At 34.9% G+C, this 14,652-nt stretch overlaps 2 protein-coding genes and 1 long non-coding RNA gene across 3 annotated transcripts; 1 reads left to right on the top strand and 2 right to left on the bottom strand.

Moving 5' to 3' along the window:
* Nucleotides 1-211: 211 nt before the first annotated feature.
* LOC18605123 (gamma carbonic anhydrase-like 1, mitochondrial) lies at nt 212-3,380 on the bottom strand. The gene is made up of 2 exons (XM_018118458.2): nt 2,911-3,380; nt 212-796 (listed from the first exon to the last, which is right to left on the bottom strand). Exons 1-2 carry the CDS (start codon nt 3,281-3,283, stop codon nt 420-422), a joined length of 750 nt encoding a protein of 249 aa, XP_017973947.1. The 5' UTR covers nt 3,284-3,380; the 3' UTR covers nt 212-419.
* Nucleotides 3,381-4,749: 1,369 nt separating this feature from the next.
* On the top strand, nt 4,750-5,888 carry LOC108661080 (uncharacterized). Its single transcript, XR_001926888.2, has 2 exons — nt 4,750-5,328; nt 5,528-5,888. It is a non-coding gene; the product is annotated as an uncharacterized LOC108661080 (long non-coding RNA).
* Nucleotides 5,877-9,288, bottom strand: LOC18605122 (MADS-box transcription factor 23-like). Its single transcript, XM_018116819.2, has 9 exons — nt 9,214-9,288; nt 8,871-9,066; nt 8,614-8,692; nt 7,619-7,680; nt 7,428-7,527; nt 7,191-7,232; nt 6,696-6,737; nt 6,536-6,609; nt 5,877-6,129 (listed from the first exon to the last, which is right to left on the bottom strand). Exons 1-9 carry the CDS (start codon nt 9,239-9,241, stop codon nt 6,078-6,080), a joined length of 675 nt encoding a protein of 224 aa, XP_017972308.1. The 5' UTR covers nt 9,242-9,288; the 3' UTR covers nt 5,877-6,077.
* Nucleotides 9,289-14,652: the final 5,364 nt, after the last annotated feature.

Here is a 14,652-nt window from a genome sequence, read left to right as displayed (position 1 = left end):
AACAGTTGCGTGTTGATGAGATCAAAGGATCCAACATCGGTAGCTAGGGCTTAATTACATAAGTCCAACAGACAGCACAGGGTTATATGATATCTTCATCAATCATTCAATTTGATTTTGATTTTGATTTTGATGTGAAGGAAGCTGACAATTAACAAATAAATACCATGACAAAGGGCAAAAACAGTAGACTTCAGCATACAAAGGAAACTACTCCACAATATCCTTCTTCAATTGCAACTATATTCCCTTCATTGGAACTCACTCACAACTACAAGTTTTTTCAACAGCCAACATGATCAAAATACATGGATAAACAACGGATAAAACTTCTTTTCTATATGTTCTTTGGCCGCTTATTTCCTTGCAAGGGAAACTCCAGTAAACCGATATATGGAAATATGACAACCAAAAAGCAATCAAATAGTAATTCCTAGGGACTTCTTTGACTTCTCAACTTCCAAATATATTGTTGAGTATGGAAGGAACTCTGAGAAATGTTCTTTGCTCAGATCATTAATTGCAACCGCAAGTTTCGGGATTTCTAAGGTTTCTTCATGGGTCAGAGCCCGGACAAACCTGGCTGGATTTCCTGCCCAAAGCTCACCAGTTGGGATTCTCCTACCTGGTGGAACTACAGAACCGGCTTCAAGGATAGAGTGAGTCTCCACCAAGGAACCTTCCATAAGAATAGAATGCTGTCCGATAATGCACTCTGGTTCAATTGTGCATGACCTCAAGAGACTGTATGCCCCAATTGTCACAAACCTCTCAATTGATGTCTCAGCTGGAAGTCCTGTAATATAGAAAAAAGTTTCATATTAAATATATTCAGAATTTGTTAATAGAGTTTCTTGTGATGTTGCCAATGAGGTATAGAATTGACTTGATCCCTGAACGACGCATGGACAGAATAAAGTTCTACCTAAAACATTGGCTTATATGATCCATTTTTACCGCACAGCATAAACGATTGAAGAAATCCCCAGTTACAAGAATGAGGCTGACCTGCAATCAAGCATGGGTCTGCAGGCTCCAAGAGTAGAGAAAGAGGATCAACCAATAAACAAGATTCAAGAATGAACCAGTTCTTGACAGTCAACCAATTGTTTTGGAAACAAAAGAAGGCATTTTCAGAAAAGGCATGTAACAGCAATAGCAAGGAGCAAGTTGCAAATTTCAGATCCCTGAAACTATTAATAAAAAGACATGTGAAAAAACCAGGAATCTTTGAGGGGTCACACAGAGACGATTTTTCATCACTTAATAACCTTCATTACTATAAAAATACCCTTCCATGTACGATGGGGGTGAATAATCTCCCTAAAGCTACTATCAAAGCGAGAAATCACTAAGTCTCCACTTCCTATACTGGTCAACCGGAATGCGATAGCTGTTGTGGGTACCATATTTAGAGATAGATTTAGAATAAAAGAAATATGATAGCTCCTGTGCCTCTATCCATCCACTAGAAGAGGCGATGAAAATGTAAACTCTAGCGAACAAGATTTTTAATGGGTTAGGAAATGGGATCATAATTTACATTTCTCCAGTTCTCCAGTTCTTTAACATAATTTACATGTTTTTGCACCTATGCCCTACCAACAACTGATGCATTTAAGCAAATCATATGATAACCAAAAACATCAATGGAAACTAAAGCGAAGATCACTAATAGTATCCCTCTAAATGTGATTACTCTTTTGTAATTTTATTGAAAGCCATTATAACATTTTGTAGACCTGAAAACTGCATTTCTGCTGTTCAGCAATGCCAGGAGGACATTTAATTCAATAATAAGCAAAAAGCTTTAAAAATAATGTCATGGGTACGGCCAAAGTTAGTCTAAGCTGTCACTGTTACTTCACAGACAGGAGATTTCCCTGTGTCATTGTGCTATACATAACTATTTTTCTTTGACAGGTTCATAATCATTCATTAAAAGACTCCCTTTTGGTTCATTGGGAATCCGCAGATTGAATCTAAAAAGTGAAGCATGTCCTTCCTTTTGTTGAAGTAGGATTAACCTAAGGGTGGTGCTAAGCAACTACACATCTGTGCTGACAGCTCTTTAGTTTTTTTTTTTTTTGCACATATCACATCATGTTCTGAGCATTCCACAGCTGCAACACATTAGCTTCCCTATGCATAATAAGAACATGGAACAAGGACCATTTTCATAGCTTAGACTGATTATTGCAATTCACTTACATAGCCAGTCTAGAATAAAACACACTTTTCTTGGCATGGACATTTACATTCTTAGCAACTATCAAAGCTGCACTGCAGACCAACATCTATTTTACCCTTTTTTCATCCTATGATTGGTCCTTGAGTCATGGGTATTTTGACAATGCAAAGAATTGAATGCCAAGGAAATAGGCGATACTTCAAGCTATCACCTAATGGATCAACATGTAGACCTTATGTACTGAATGTCACAAAAAAAAAATGAGGCTAATGATGTCTGTAAAGCTCAAAATGAAACCTAAAAATATGTTCTGCATCTGACAGTAAGAAATAAGAAGAAGCAACAAAACCTTTGTCTTTCAACGAGTAAATTAGCTCAATATGCATTATACGAACACCAACAGCTCCTAAGACCCAGGCACCTAAATTCTAGAAGCTGCAACACTAAATTCTGCCTAACCATTGTTGTTTCCTTTGTAATTTTTCAGCTGCATTGAACATATCAAAACTTATTTTTCATACTCCCAATGTACAAGTCTCAATCAGTTAAAGCTTAAACTAATTTAGCTCATTCCACAGTAAATTAACATCAAAACCAAATCTAATTCAACTTAAATTTTTTTATTCTAAACAAGTCCAAAAGAACTACAAAACCCTAAAATTTCTTTAAGAAAAAGGTCTCAAAAAAACCAAAAGAAGAAAGAAAAATGAAAGGATTACCGGTAGGTGAGGACCAGGCAGCGTGAATGACGCAGCGTTCCTGGACATTAGAGCAGAATCCAACGGTAATCTTGTTGAGATCGCCACGTAGGACGCAGCCGTTCCACACCGAGGCTCCGTCGCTGACGGTTACTTGACCAGCCAAGACAACGTTAGGCGCCACGTAAGCGTCGACAGCTACCTTCGGGACCCACTGTCCGAGAGGGATTATCTTTCGTTGGCCCCTGTAGTCCCACTTCACTCGATCCGCCGACGGCGAGATCGCTTTGGCCGCCTCCGCCGCGAAATTACGGGAGGCGATGGTGTGGCAGTGAGCGGAGAATGCCGAGGCCGCTGCCTTTCTGGAGATGCGAGCCGCTATAGATGACGCCATTGTTGGTGGTAATGGTGGAGAGAGAAAGGGATTTAGAGCTTCAACGCTAGCGAAAATAGAGGAGAGAGATGAGAATGGGCTAAAGGAGAAAAGCCGAACCCCAATCAGATGATTTTGGTGGGTTATGAGCTGAGCCCAGAAACTGGCTATAAGCCCAAAGCAATTGTAAAACAACACTCTGCCCATTAATAATAAATTTGTACAACATTTTAGCAATGCCCTTGACTTTTCATGTTGCTCTGTTTTGTCAGCCATAGTTTGTGATTGCTTTGTTTGTAGCAACCTGGCAATGATTTAGATTCCAAAATTATGTAACGTAATAATCAATAAAAACTAGTGACACTTGCTCTATGTCACTCTGCTTTCATATGATACCATGACACCCCACTTGCAGCCCAAAAGGCAGTGCTTTTAGGAGCCATATTTGACTCAACGCAAAACTCTAGTTTTTCAGAATCTCCTTATCACCATATACAGTTAGTTCTACATTGACGCTTCTGCTTCTTTTTTTCTTTAAAGATGTTGGAGCAAAAAACATATCAGTCAAGTTGCAATGTTTTTGTCTTTTCGTACCCTTGGACTGTAGCTTTGCATGTATAGAGAGAGCATCCTCTCGGTTAGACATCAACATTCAACTGTCTAAGAATTGATTCGAATTTGGAATTTGATCCAATCAACCAAAGCAGGTTTCCAGAGGCTATTTGTCTAACTAGAACGTCTGACAAAACATATATGGTGCCACTGCTAACAATGATATGGATAAGAATTCACAAATTAATGGTCAAATATATATACTGTACTTTATTTTTTCCGTTCGATCTTGTCAAGTCCTTCACGACCATAAGGATGACGGAGTGGGATTTAGCCTTTAGTCTTAATTACTGCCGAATTATATATCCATCATTAACTTGTTAAAGACTTGAAAGAAATGTACCATGATGAATCCTAAAATTGAAGTTCTTTGTTGAATGCTGACGAATGAATGCATTGAATGAAATTATTGTCTGTTAATCAGTGGAGTGGACTGTTTATGTTTAGACATGCATGGAATAAATAAAGCTATTCCCTTTTCATTTGTTGTTTTAGTTTAGTGGGAAAAAATTAAGCTACTTGGAATAATCTCATTACTGGAGACCGGTGAGTATACAGAATGGTGTGAGGGAACAACTTGGGGCAAGACCCAACTAGTCAAAATGCCTATGCAATGTAATGATCAATTGATCTTGGTCAAGTTTATCTCTAGCACAAGTCATTCAATCAGAAAGATATATACTACATGATATCGTGATATTATCAGCCTGGTTTTATACAAAAGAACATGTCTAGTTTCATTTTCTTTGGGCATTGAAGCATCTTAGCTTTCACATCTTATTAAAGGCTAAAGTTCCCAAGAAAAGGATGGAAGCAACATATATATCTGGGAATGCTGGCCCCATTTCCTTCAATGCAACAAAGCTGGGAGATCACAGTGCACTTTGTGCACTTGTTGCTTCAATTAGACTACTACTAAACAAGCTGAAAAGTATCTGGGCTGATTTCGAATTTCTAAAATATCTACCTGATACAGATATCCCACAAGATATTTTATTTAGGGCCAATATTATCTGTTTAAGCTAAGATTTTATCTCTATCTCATACCTTTGGACTATAGGAATCCACTATATATATAGATGCAGATTGAACTTAATTTACACTGAACAACATAAAAAAAAAAAGATCTTGGTGAGTTAATGGAGTCTAAGCGTAAAGGATTCAAGAAAGGTAAGATGATCATGTCTCTGTATCAGGCACCAAAGACATCATCTTCTGTTCAGTATAGCAACAAACCTATGCCTAGCCAATCTGGTACAATGGTTTCTACAGGTTTCTATAGCGATGATCATTCAACAAAGCAGAAGCACTCTTATCTTGCCTCTGATACAAGAAATGACTCCTATGGTTGTGTTGAACTATACAACTATGATGAAGGCATCGATGACAGGGCTACAAGTTATATATCAGGCGTTCGAAAGCGTTTTAGTCTTGAAAGGGGGGATTGATCAAGTGTAAGTTCCTTGACTTGCTTGGAAGTTTTTCTTAATCTGTTTTGATTGCTAATACCAATGGTAGATACATATCCTTCCTTTCTGTTGGAAGCTGTAATATGTAAAAGTTTTTCTCTGTTGTAAAGTAATATGCTTGTTTACATGATCAAAAACATATACTCAGTTTGGCCTCATATTTATCCTAAATGCCATGTTTCAGATATTGGGAGATGTTCTGCATGAGTCAACCTTGAAAGAACATCTTACCAAGGTATGAAACAAGGAGTACTTAGAACCTCCATAGGGTTAACTTACGTATGTTTTGTGATCATACCAAAGGTTATTTTGGGCTTTTTTCATGCTTCTATGGCACCTACAGTAGAGATCTCTAGGACATCTCTTGTCGATGCAGTAAATACCAAAATTTTCTTCCTAACCATGTGCTGCAAAAACTCCTTTCAGAGGCACTATCTTCCCCCGTTTACCTTTGTCCCTGTGTGGTGGCCTATATATGTATGCCTTTTCAGGGGAATATATATTTCTTGTATGATCAAAGTGATGATACGATATTATCTTTTGTACATCTTGTCACACATATGGGGATTCTCCACAAATATTGTTTTTACAACTTTTGGCCCCTAAGATTAATTGAAACTATAAAAATCATCCAAATCAAAACATAAAGCCAGGGCAAACAAATATGTCACTGTCAACTACTATGCAATAATATAGTAGCGCGTGCAGCTGAAGTGACTGAAGCAAATCTAGCCTTAGTGGGAGACCTTTTCTGCTTCTTTAAGGAGATTTTCATCTTGAAGAATCCTGCATTCCAAAGCACAAAAAAGTTCTTAACAATGCAAACAGTTCCAGTCTTCCATAGAAACACCAAGTATGGGCCTAGCAATATGACAGATAGTAAAGAATAGAAGCACCAAGTATTTCAGAAAGTTTCACTAATCTCTGCACAACTTCACAAGTCCAGCAGAAGAAAATTGTGTATATGACATCTTTTTTGGGTATCATCCAATCAAAAGGTTGCATTTCTATGGTTAAATTTTTAAATATACCACAATAAAGATAAGGAATTAATCTAAAAATGTATGGCTGCAATTATAAATCTTTTAAGATGACTTATGTGGCATGTATATTTATCACAAGAGAAGGTGCTACATATATGTAGTCTATCGAAGACCTGTTGAATTAAGGGTGATTATTGATTAATCTATACCTTTGCTGAAACATGCTGCAAACATTTTCACCCACAATTGTTGAGCTGAGGTTACCGTCATGTAGCTCCTTCAACTTAACATCAAAAAGGTTCATTTCAAAATCTAATGCTTCCAAACTAAAATAGTAGTAGTAATATAAGGTGCAGGAGAAAATCTCACTCTTTTCTGGAGACGAGTGTTGTCCTCATGCAATTCTTTGTGCTGCGTTGAAAAACAAGATGTAAGTTTGAATTTGCTTCTGATAATATTTCATCAAACTCAGCATAATAAGTTGTGTAAAGGTATTGATATATGCCAGTTGAAATTTACCAGAATCTCAACTGGACGACGACATGGTGTATGTCGCTGCCTTACCATATCTTCCTGAAGGGCACCATACACAATTGGTATGATAGTTGAAATATTTTTTAGAGGACTGATCAGAGGAGGGAAAATATGTCATCTTTCCTCTACTATAAAAATTTCTGATCATGACTTTCAGTTCCAAGAGTTTGAAGGAGAGTTTTAAGGAGTCACCTTGATCATATGTTACAACTTCCAATCAAGGCACAAAGTTCTTACATCTCTTTTTGTAGCATTTAAATAAATCAGGCCACTGGCCAGCGAAATTCAATAGTTGTCAGGAAATAAGGTTTCTCGCAGGCATTTTCTTACCCTTCTCTTCAGCAAGGTGGCATGATCCGAAACAATGCGTCTCTGTTTAATAGAATTGCAAATTAGTAGAAGATCAAATTATATTGTTTAGAAAGTAATAATTTTTGAACAACAATTAATGCCATTATCATGGTTAAACGTTCTCTTCTGATTCAGCTTTCTGGTCAAAACAAAAGTCCCTGATCATCACTAGTTCTATAATATATAACTCACATGACTATGTATTAATGTTTGTACCTTTCTTGAGCGGACACGTTCAACGCCTATCTTCAACTGTCGCTCCAGCTGTTTCAAGTCTCTCATGCCTAAAGATAATAGGTCTTCTCCGGATAAGTGCCTGCATAAAAAAACAGACATGCTGATGACAACATGGCAAATTGTCTGGGCAACAACAACGCAGATAGTATTGCAGCAACAGTTGCACGTACTTAAGTCTTGCTTCCAAGGTGTTTATGGATCTCTTTAACTCTTCAATCTCACTTCTCCAAAACTGTGAACAGCAAGAAATCAAAGCTCTTGGCATATCATATAGACCAAAATAGAGTTTAAAGTCTTCAACTGACAAGTATGCATGCAGTTAATTTACGAACAAAATTGAAGGTTTGACCTTTGGCTTTGCAAAGAGATGTTTGTGAAATGGTATATAATTAATACATGCTTGAACGCTATTGGAAAACTCAGTTTTAGTTGCCTGAGTTCCAAAGTGCTTATACATATATAAAGTTCAATTTCGGGCCCATATTCTGAAACCATAAAAGGTGGAATTAAGCCCACTGGGTGAAAAGAATTGCTAACCAGAAGCAGTCATAAACTGACCTGCCTGCAGAAGCAGAGACCACATATATCCTAGCATAAGTCAATGTCTGAACGCCATTAAGGCATTATCTTCCTGGTCTTTAGGTGCTATTGTCCATGCACACAAACTGAAGTCTGTTATTAAAGCAATTATAAATATTTTTGCCTTATATTTTTATCCAGAATATAGATCCCAACCAAGTCTTTCAAAAAAAAAAACCAAGCTCTGTGTATCCTAGAGCATAAATACAAACAGTAAATAACAGAAATAATTTAACCCTAGGCCTTGGGCAACGAGAACCGACTCAATCCATGAACGTGTCTAGTTTACAACAGAAAACAACAAAAGTGAGATTATCAGCAGCTATAGTTACAAACTACTTATTTTTCCTTGAATTTTACACCTAATTTTATAATAATGACACTGAGGTATAATAATGTTAGAAAGGAAGAAGAAAAAGAAGAAACTGTTGAGTACACATATTCAGTATATAATTTCTTCGTAACAACTTCAAAATTCTTTGTAATGTAGTTGTATATAGTTTAGACTCTATACTGGAATTATCTTCATTATTCACACATGCCTTAAATATTGAAAAGTAAGCTTGATCAGAACTCATCACACTACCTCCATGGTTCTAAATTGAGGGTTACTTGAATCAGGCAGCCCTACTTCGCTCCTATACTTTCCAATGCTCCTATCCATGCTGCAGCAATATATTAAGAGCAAAGAAAAATATCAAACAACATATATAATGCTTGGTTTACAATTTACGCCCTGGCATCAATTAACATGCTTCCATGACAAAATGTGAACCCAAGGGGTTTTAAGTCATACATGGTTGGCGAAAAAGGTGAAAAAATACAAGAGAGAATAGAACTTACTCATGACTGGCAAACTGGTAAGCTTTTCCCGTGGAAGAGAAGATGAGCAGGGCAACTTCAGCATCGCAGAGGATGGACAGCTCAAAAGCCTTCTTTAGAAGCCCATTTCTTCTCTTTGAGAAGGTGACTTGCCTGCTCGTTGGGTTCTCTATCCTTTTCATCTCTACCTTCCCCCTCCCCATTTCTTTAAACCCACCTAAATCAAGTATAAACTTGTTGCATAAAGCTCTATGTTTAGCTATATTTATACACAAGAATCAATAAATAGGGGCTCTTGTGATTTTCAAAGATGGGATACAAATAAAAATATGTTCCATGCAAAGCGAAAACGAGTTTACCATACATCCATCACTAGGTGTTGGGGAGAGCATGCTCTCTCATTGGTGTGTCCAGTCTGGCGCAGATGACTCCGGTGACACGACCGCACTAGGAATGTGCTTTCCATAATTATCCTTCATTTCCATTATTATTACTACACCCACTATTTGACTTGTTTGACGATCATTTTCATTATAATTTCCCGATTATGGACTTTTTGGCCGGCCCCTCCTCCCAACCCATAAAAATGGTTTTAGCTTTTCCTACGCTATTTATTTGGCTAATCTTTACCATTAAAGCACCAATGTTAAGATTTGGGCATGGAATTCCCAACTTTTCAAAGGGATTCTTTTAAGCGTGTATATAATCTTATTTTAATAATATTAAAGAAAACAAAACCTTAATCCAGCAAGAGTTGAACTTGTAATCCCCCTAGCAAACCAATTGAAGTATTATCTTTTCTTACTAGCCTAAAATCTTGTTTTATCTTTAACGGTCATGCTCATTACTAGATTCACTTTCCGCCATTAGATTCTTATAATCAAATCGAATAGTGTTTGAACTACCAGCACCTACATCTACACTTGACTTGCTAAGTTCCCCAACCCATCTTTCCCTCTACCGTTAGCATTTCCACCAGCATGAACAGAGACCACATTATTAACATTATCAACAACAAAACCAATTTTAAAAGTAGGTATGGAAGAATAAGTACCTGTAGTGATCGATGGACTTGAATATTGTTTCAAGAGGAATTGTATGAGTGATTTTCAAATAAAGTTGGATTCCTTTGAACCTTCATGCATTTACAGCAAATTTAACACATCAACATCAATTTTCAACTCCAAGAATTCTTTTGAGTTTGGATGAATGGCTATAGCCCATGCGGCCATGCCAGAAGTGGAATCATCTATAGTAGCTTCCAATAGATCATATGTTAACTCGAGGAATGAGTAATTATCTTTTCAATGGCAATTTGGCTATTGTTGAAATGAATCACCAAATCATGCAACCTTGAACTCACCATCAACAACTATTATAACAAAATTTTCTTGCTTTAAAGCATGTGCTCTATTTTACAATGAAAAAATCTTATTGTAAAATTATAAAAAAATTCTTATAACTAGGATTTGAAATCCCCAAATTACATCCAATTAGAGTTTAATCTTTCCACAACTAATGAAATTGATAAATGTTTTCTTTGTTTTTTTATGTGTTCAAAGTTTTTTTGTTTTGCCACTTTTCTCTTATTATGGATAAAAAAAGAATATGGAGGATCATGCAAAAAAGTATTTCAACATTTAAGATTATGAATAGTTTAATAAATTCATCACATCTATTAACACTGTTTATTATTTTGAGATGGAATGTTCCATCTTCAAATCTAATAGAGTTGAATTGAATAATAACAAAAACTTGAGAACTTGAATAAAATTTACCCTTGTAATTAAGGTGAGAAAAAGATGAAGAGAGAGTAAACTAGTTCGGTTTAGTGCATGTGACATGCTGGAGTTGGCGCATGCATGAACCTGTGTCAACCGAGAGGGCTGGGCAGTTAAAGCAATGGGGTGCTAATTAACGGCCACAACAAGCAATCTATGTCGAACAACGAGAAGGCCGGGGAGACAGCAGGAAACAGCCCCTGCTTCGCGTTTTCACTGACAATATATCTGGCGTTCGACACGTATGGGTCGGGGTACAATCGAATGATTCTATTTGGTCAAAGGAGTGATCGACACGTGTTATGCAAAATTAATTGATTGATTGAAATGTTGGGGAAGATTGGAGGTTTATTATTTGCGGGATGGGATAAAAAGTCGGAAAAGCTTTAGTGAATCCCATCATGATACCCTTTTGGAAATGGCAATTATGAATCTGACGTTGGGCTTTTTTGTTTTCTTCTTAGAGTTTTTAAAAACTTGGGAAGACAGGTGTCGATATGTCTCTTGCTGAAGGTCAATTTAAGCCAGAAATCTTCCAGTCTAGTGAAGCCCCCACTATTGTTTTTTATTGCTCAAAAGCCAAATACTATCATTTGATCATGTTCAACTCACCTTCACTTTAGCCCTTTAGGTCTTTGGTGTGTAGTTAAAACCTTTATAAAGTAATATGCACGAGCGACAATTAATTAACCATAATTAAGTTTTGCATCTCATATAAGGGATCTTATGCTGATCGCTGTAGAAAGAATGAAGAAGACTTGAAAGATCAACTGAACTCTCCTCATCACTTTTGACTTATCAGAAAGAAGAAAAACCGGAAAACCTCGATAGGGTTTGTAGGGGCACAGCAACTATTCGTGGATCCACCATTTGCGTTAGGGATATTGACAGGTGGGGTTGCTTAACCTCAATGTTTCCACTTTCAGTTTCAACCTCCGACAGCCCCCACACCCTGTGGACAAAGCCAAAGTGCTGTGGTTCAGGACCATCTTGCCGATGTCACTTACAAACAAAAGGAAAAGGTGGTTTATGATGAGATTATTTCTTTCTTTCTTTCTTTCTTTTTCCATGACCTTGTGTCCATGTATTCCGGGCCAGATAAGAGCTCAAGATACGAATCATAAGTAGGGACGGGAACATGTATTTTATAATCAAGTACCTTATATCATTTGATTTGATTAAGTAAAATTAAGATATTTTATAATCAAATTTAAATAGTAAAAATATTATTCGTCACAAATTCGGGTAAGGTTTGGTTAGTAGTTTTAAGATACCTACAATTCGAACTTGATTATCAATAATAATTTTAATATTAAATTTATTATGAAATATAATTTGAAAGAATAATTATAAGAAAAATATAAAATAAAATATTTAAAAAGAGTAAAAAGATCTTATTTTAGTGTTTATTTACAAATAAATTGAGAGGGCCTATTTATAGGTTAATAACCTCTTATCTAAGTAGAATTTGTAAAATGAAGATGATACTAAAAGATTAGATGGATAAATTAAATCTTAATCTTCATCCAAGTTAATCTACATTCAAATCTAGATATATATATATAAAACATAAATAGATATTCACAAAAATAGTCATAACACTCCTTCTTAAATATCTATTGTATTAAGAATATGTTTATTAAAACTTTACAAAGAAAAAACCTCATGGAAAAAAATCCAAATGAAGGAAAAAAAATACATAATTATTTTCAAGAAAACACTTTTAAAATATTGTCTCATTAAAAACCTTATCAAGAAAAATCCAATAGAGAAAATCTTGATGAAGGAAAAGAGTACCCTTAGTATTTTGCTCCTCTGACGACTGCATTATTAAAGATATTTAAAACTACGCATTCCAATGATTTCTATTAACTTTTCAAATATTGTAGTAGAAAGGGCTGTGGTGAACAAATCTGCTAAATTGTCACTTGAACAAATTTGTTGAACACTACTATTACCATGTTCTTAGAGATCATAAAGAAGAATTTTTTAGTGAAATATGTTTTGTTCCATCGCCTTTAACGTATCCTTCTTTTAACTTTGTTATGCAAGCAGTATTATTCTCATATAATGTTGTTAAAATTTCATTCTTAGTTGATAAGCCACATGTTTCTTGAATATGTTGATTTACAAATCTTAATCAAACACATTCACGACTTGCCTCATAAACTGCTAAAATTTCTACATGGTTAGAAGAAGTAACAACTATAATTTGTTTCACAGAACACCATGACATAGTCATAGCTCCACATATGAATAAGTAACATGTCTGGAATCAAGTTTTGTGTGGATCAAATAAATATTTTACATCTACATAACCAATTAAATTTAATTTTGATACATTTGAGTAATATAAGTCCATGTCTATTGTTCTTCAGAGATATCGAAGTATATGTTTAATTTCATTTCAATGTTTTTGAGTTAAAGAAGAATTATATCTTACTAATATTTACAACAAATGATATATCAAGTTGTGTATTACTGGCAAAATACATTAGTGCTCTAATATCACTAAGATATGGTACTTTATGACCAAAAAATTCTTCATGATCCTAACGAAGTTGGAAATGATTTTTTTTTTTCACATCTAGTGACCTAACAACTATTGGTAAACTCAATTGATGTGTTTTGTCCATATAAAACATTTTAGCACTTTTGCTATATAATTTGATTGGTGGATAAAAATTTCATTTGTCAAGTGCTCAATCTAAAGACTCAAACAAAATTTTAGTTTTTTTTTTTGTCAAGATCTTTTATGTCAAATTCTTTCCTTAAGTAATTCACGACTTTTAATAACTCTTCAGAACTTTCAAGAATGTTTAGGTTATCAATATAAAAAGTAATTATGACAAATTTATATTCGAATCTTTTTATAAAAATACATAAGCATATAAGATCATTTTTATAGCCTTCTTTCAACGAATATTCACTAAATCGATCATACCATATGCGTACAGATTGCTTTAATCCATATATTTGATTTAATTAAATAAATTTCTCGATGATTCAAATTTTGTTGATCATTTTGAATATTTGTTCCTTTTCTTTTTTGAGAATTTTATTTTAAAACCGATTGATCTTCCACGCTTCTAGTGTGCCTTGTCCTATAGGGACATTAATTTTAATAAGAGCCTTTGCAGATAGTATATAAGATTTAGTTATTCTTTTTACCTCAATAAATACATCTTGCAACTAATTTGCTCTATTTTACAAATGAATTATATTTTGAATTTTAAGTTCAAATTGATTTGTGTGAGGATCAAAATTAAATAATGATAATGTATTTCAAGATATTTCCTTTTTCAACTGCTTATTTTCTCTTAGTAATGTTAGAAAAATTGTTTCATCAAAATGACAACTGACAAACTTTGTTATGAATAAATCTCCTGTTGAGGGTTTTAGATATTTAATTATAAATGGATATTCATATCCAATATATATTCCTAACTTCCTTTGAGGACCCATCTTTGTGTGTTATGGTGGAGCAATTGGAACATATTCCAGCACTTTCAAAAATTCTTAGATGAGAAATATTTAGTTTTTGACCATAAACTACTGAAAGGGAGAATTTATAATTACTCTTTGGCCTCATGCATACAAGTGTTGTTGCATCCAAAATGACATGCCCCAAACAGAAATTAAGAGTTTAGATTCCATAAGCAATGGCCTTGCAATCAATTTGAGGCATTTAATAAATGATTCTACTAGACCATTTTGTGTATAAATATGAGTAACAAATTGTTCAACAATTATTTCAACTAATATGCAATATAAAAGCTTGAGACCTAAATTCATCAGCATTATCAAGAACAATTGTCTTAATTACATAATCAAAAAAAATGTGCTTGCAAACAAATTATTTGTGCAAGTAATCTTGCAAATGCCAAACTGCAAGTTGACAATAAGCACGTATGTGACCAATTAGTCGATACATTGACTAAAACTGTAAAATATGTAAATGGTCCATATGGTGGATGTATGAATCAACATATATCATCCTGAATATATTTAAAAAATGTAGA

Source organism: Theobroma cacao, chromosome 3, assembly GCF_053813885.1.
Source record: "Theobroma cacao isolate CCN51 chromosome 3, ASM5381388v1, whole genome shotgun sequence".
NCBI classification, from domain to species: Eukaryota; Viridiplantae; Streptophyta; class Magnoliopsida; order Malvales; family Malvaceae; genus Theobroma; species Theobroma cacao.
This window is presented reverse-complemented; position numbering and strand designations above follow the sequence as displayed.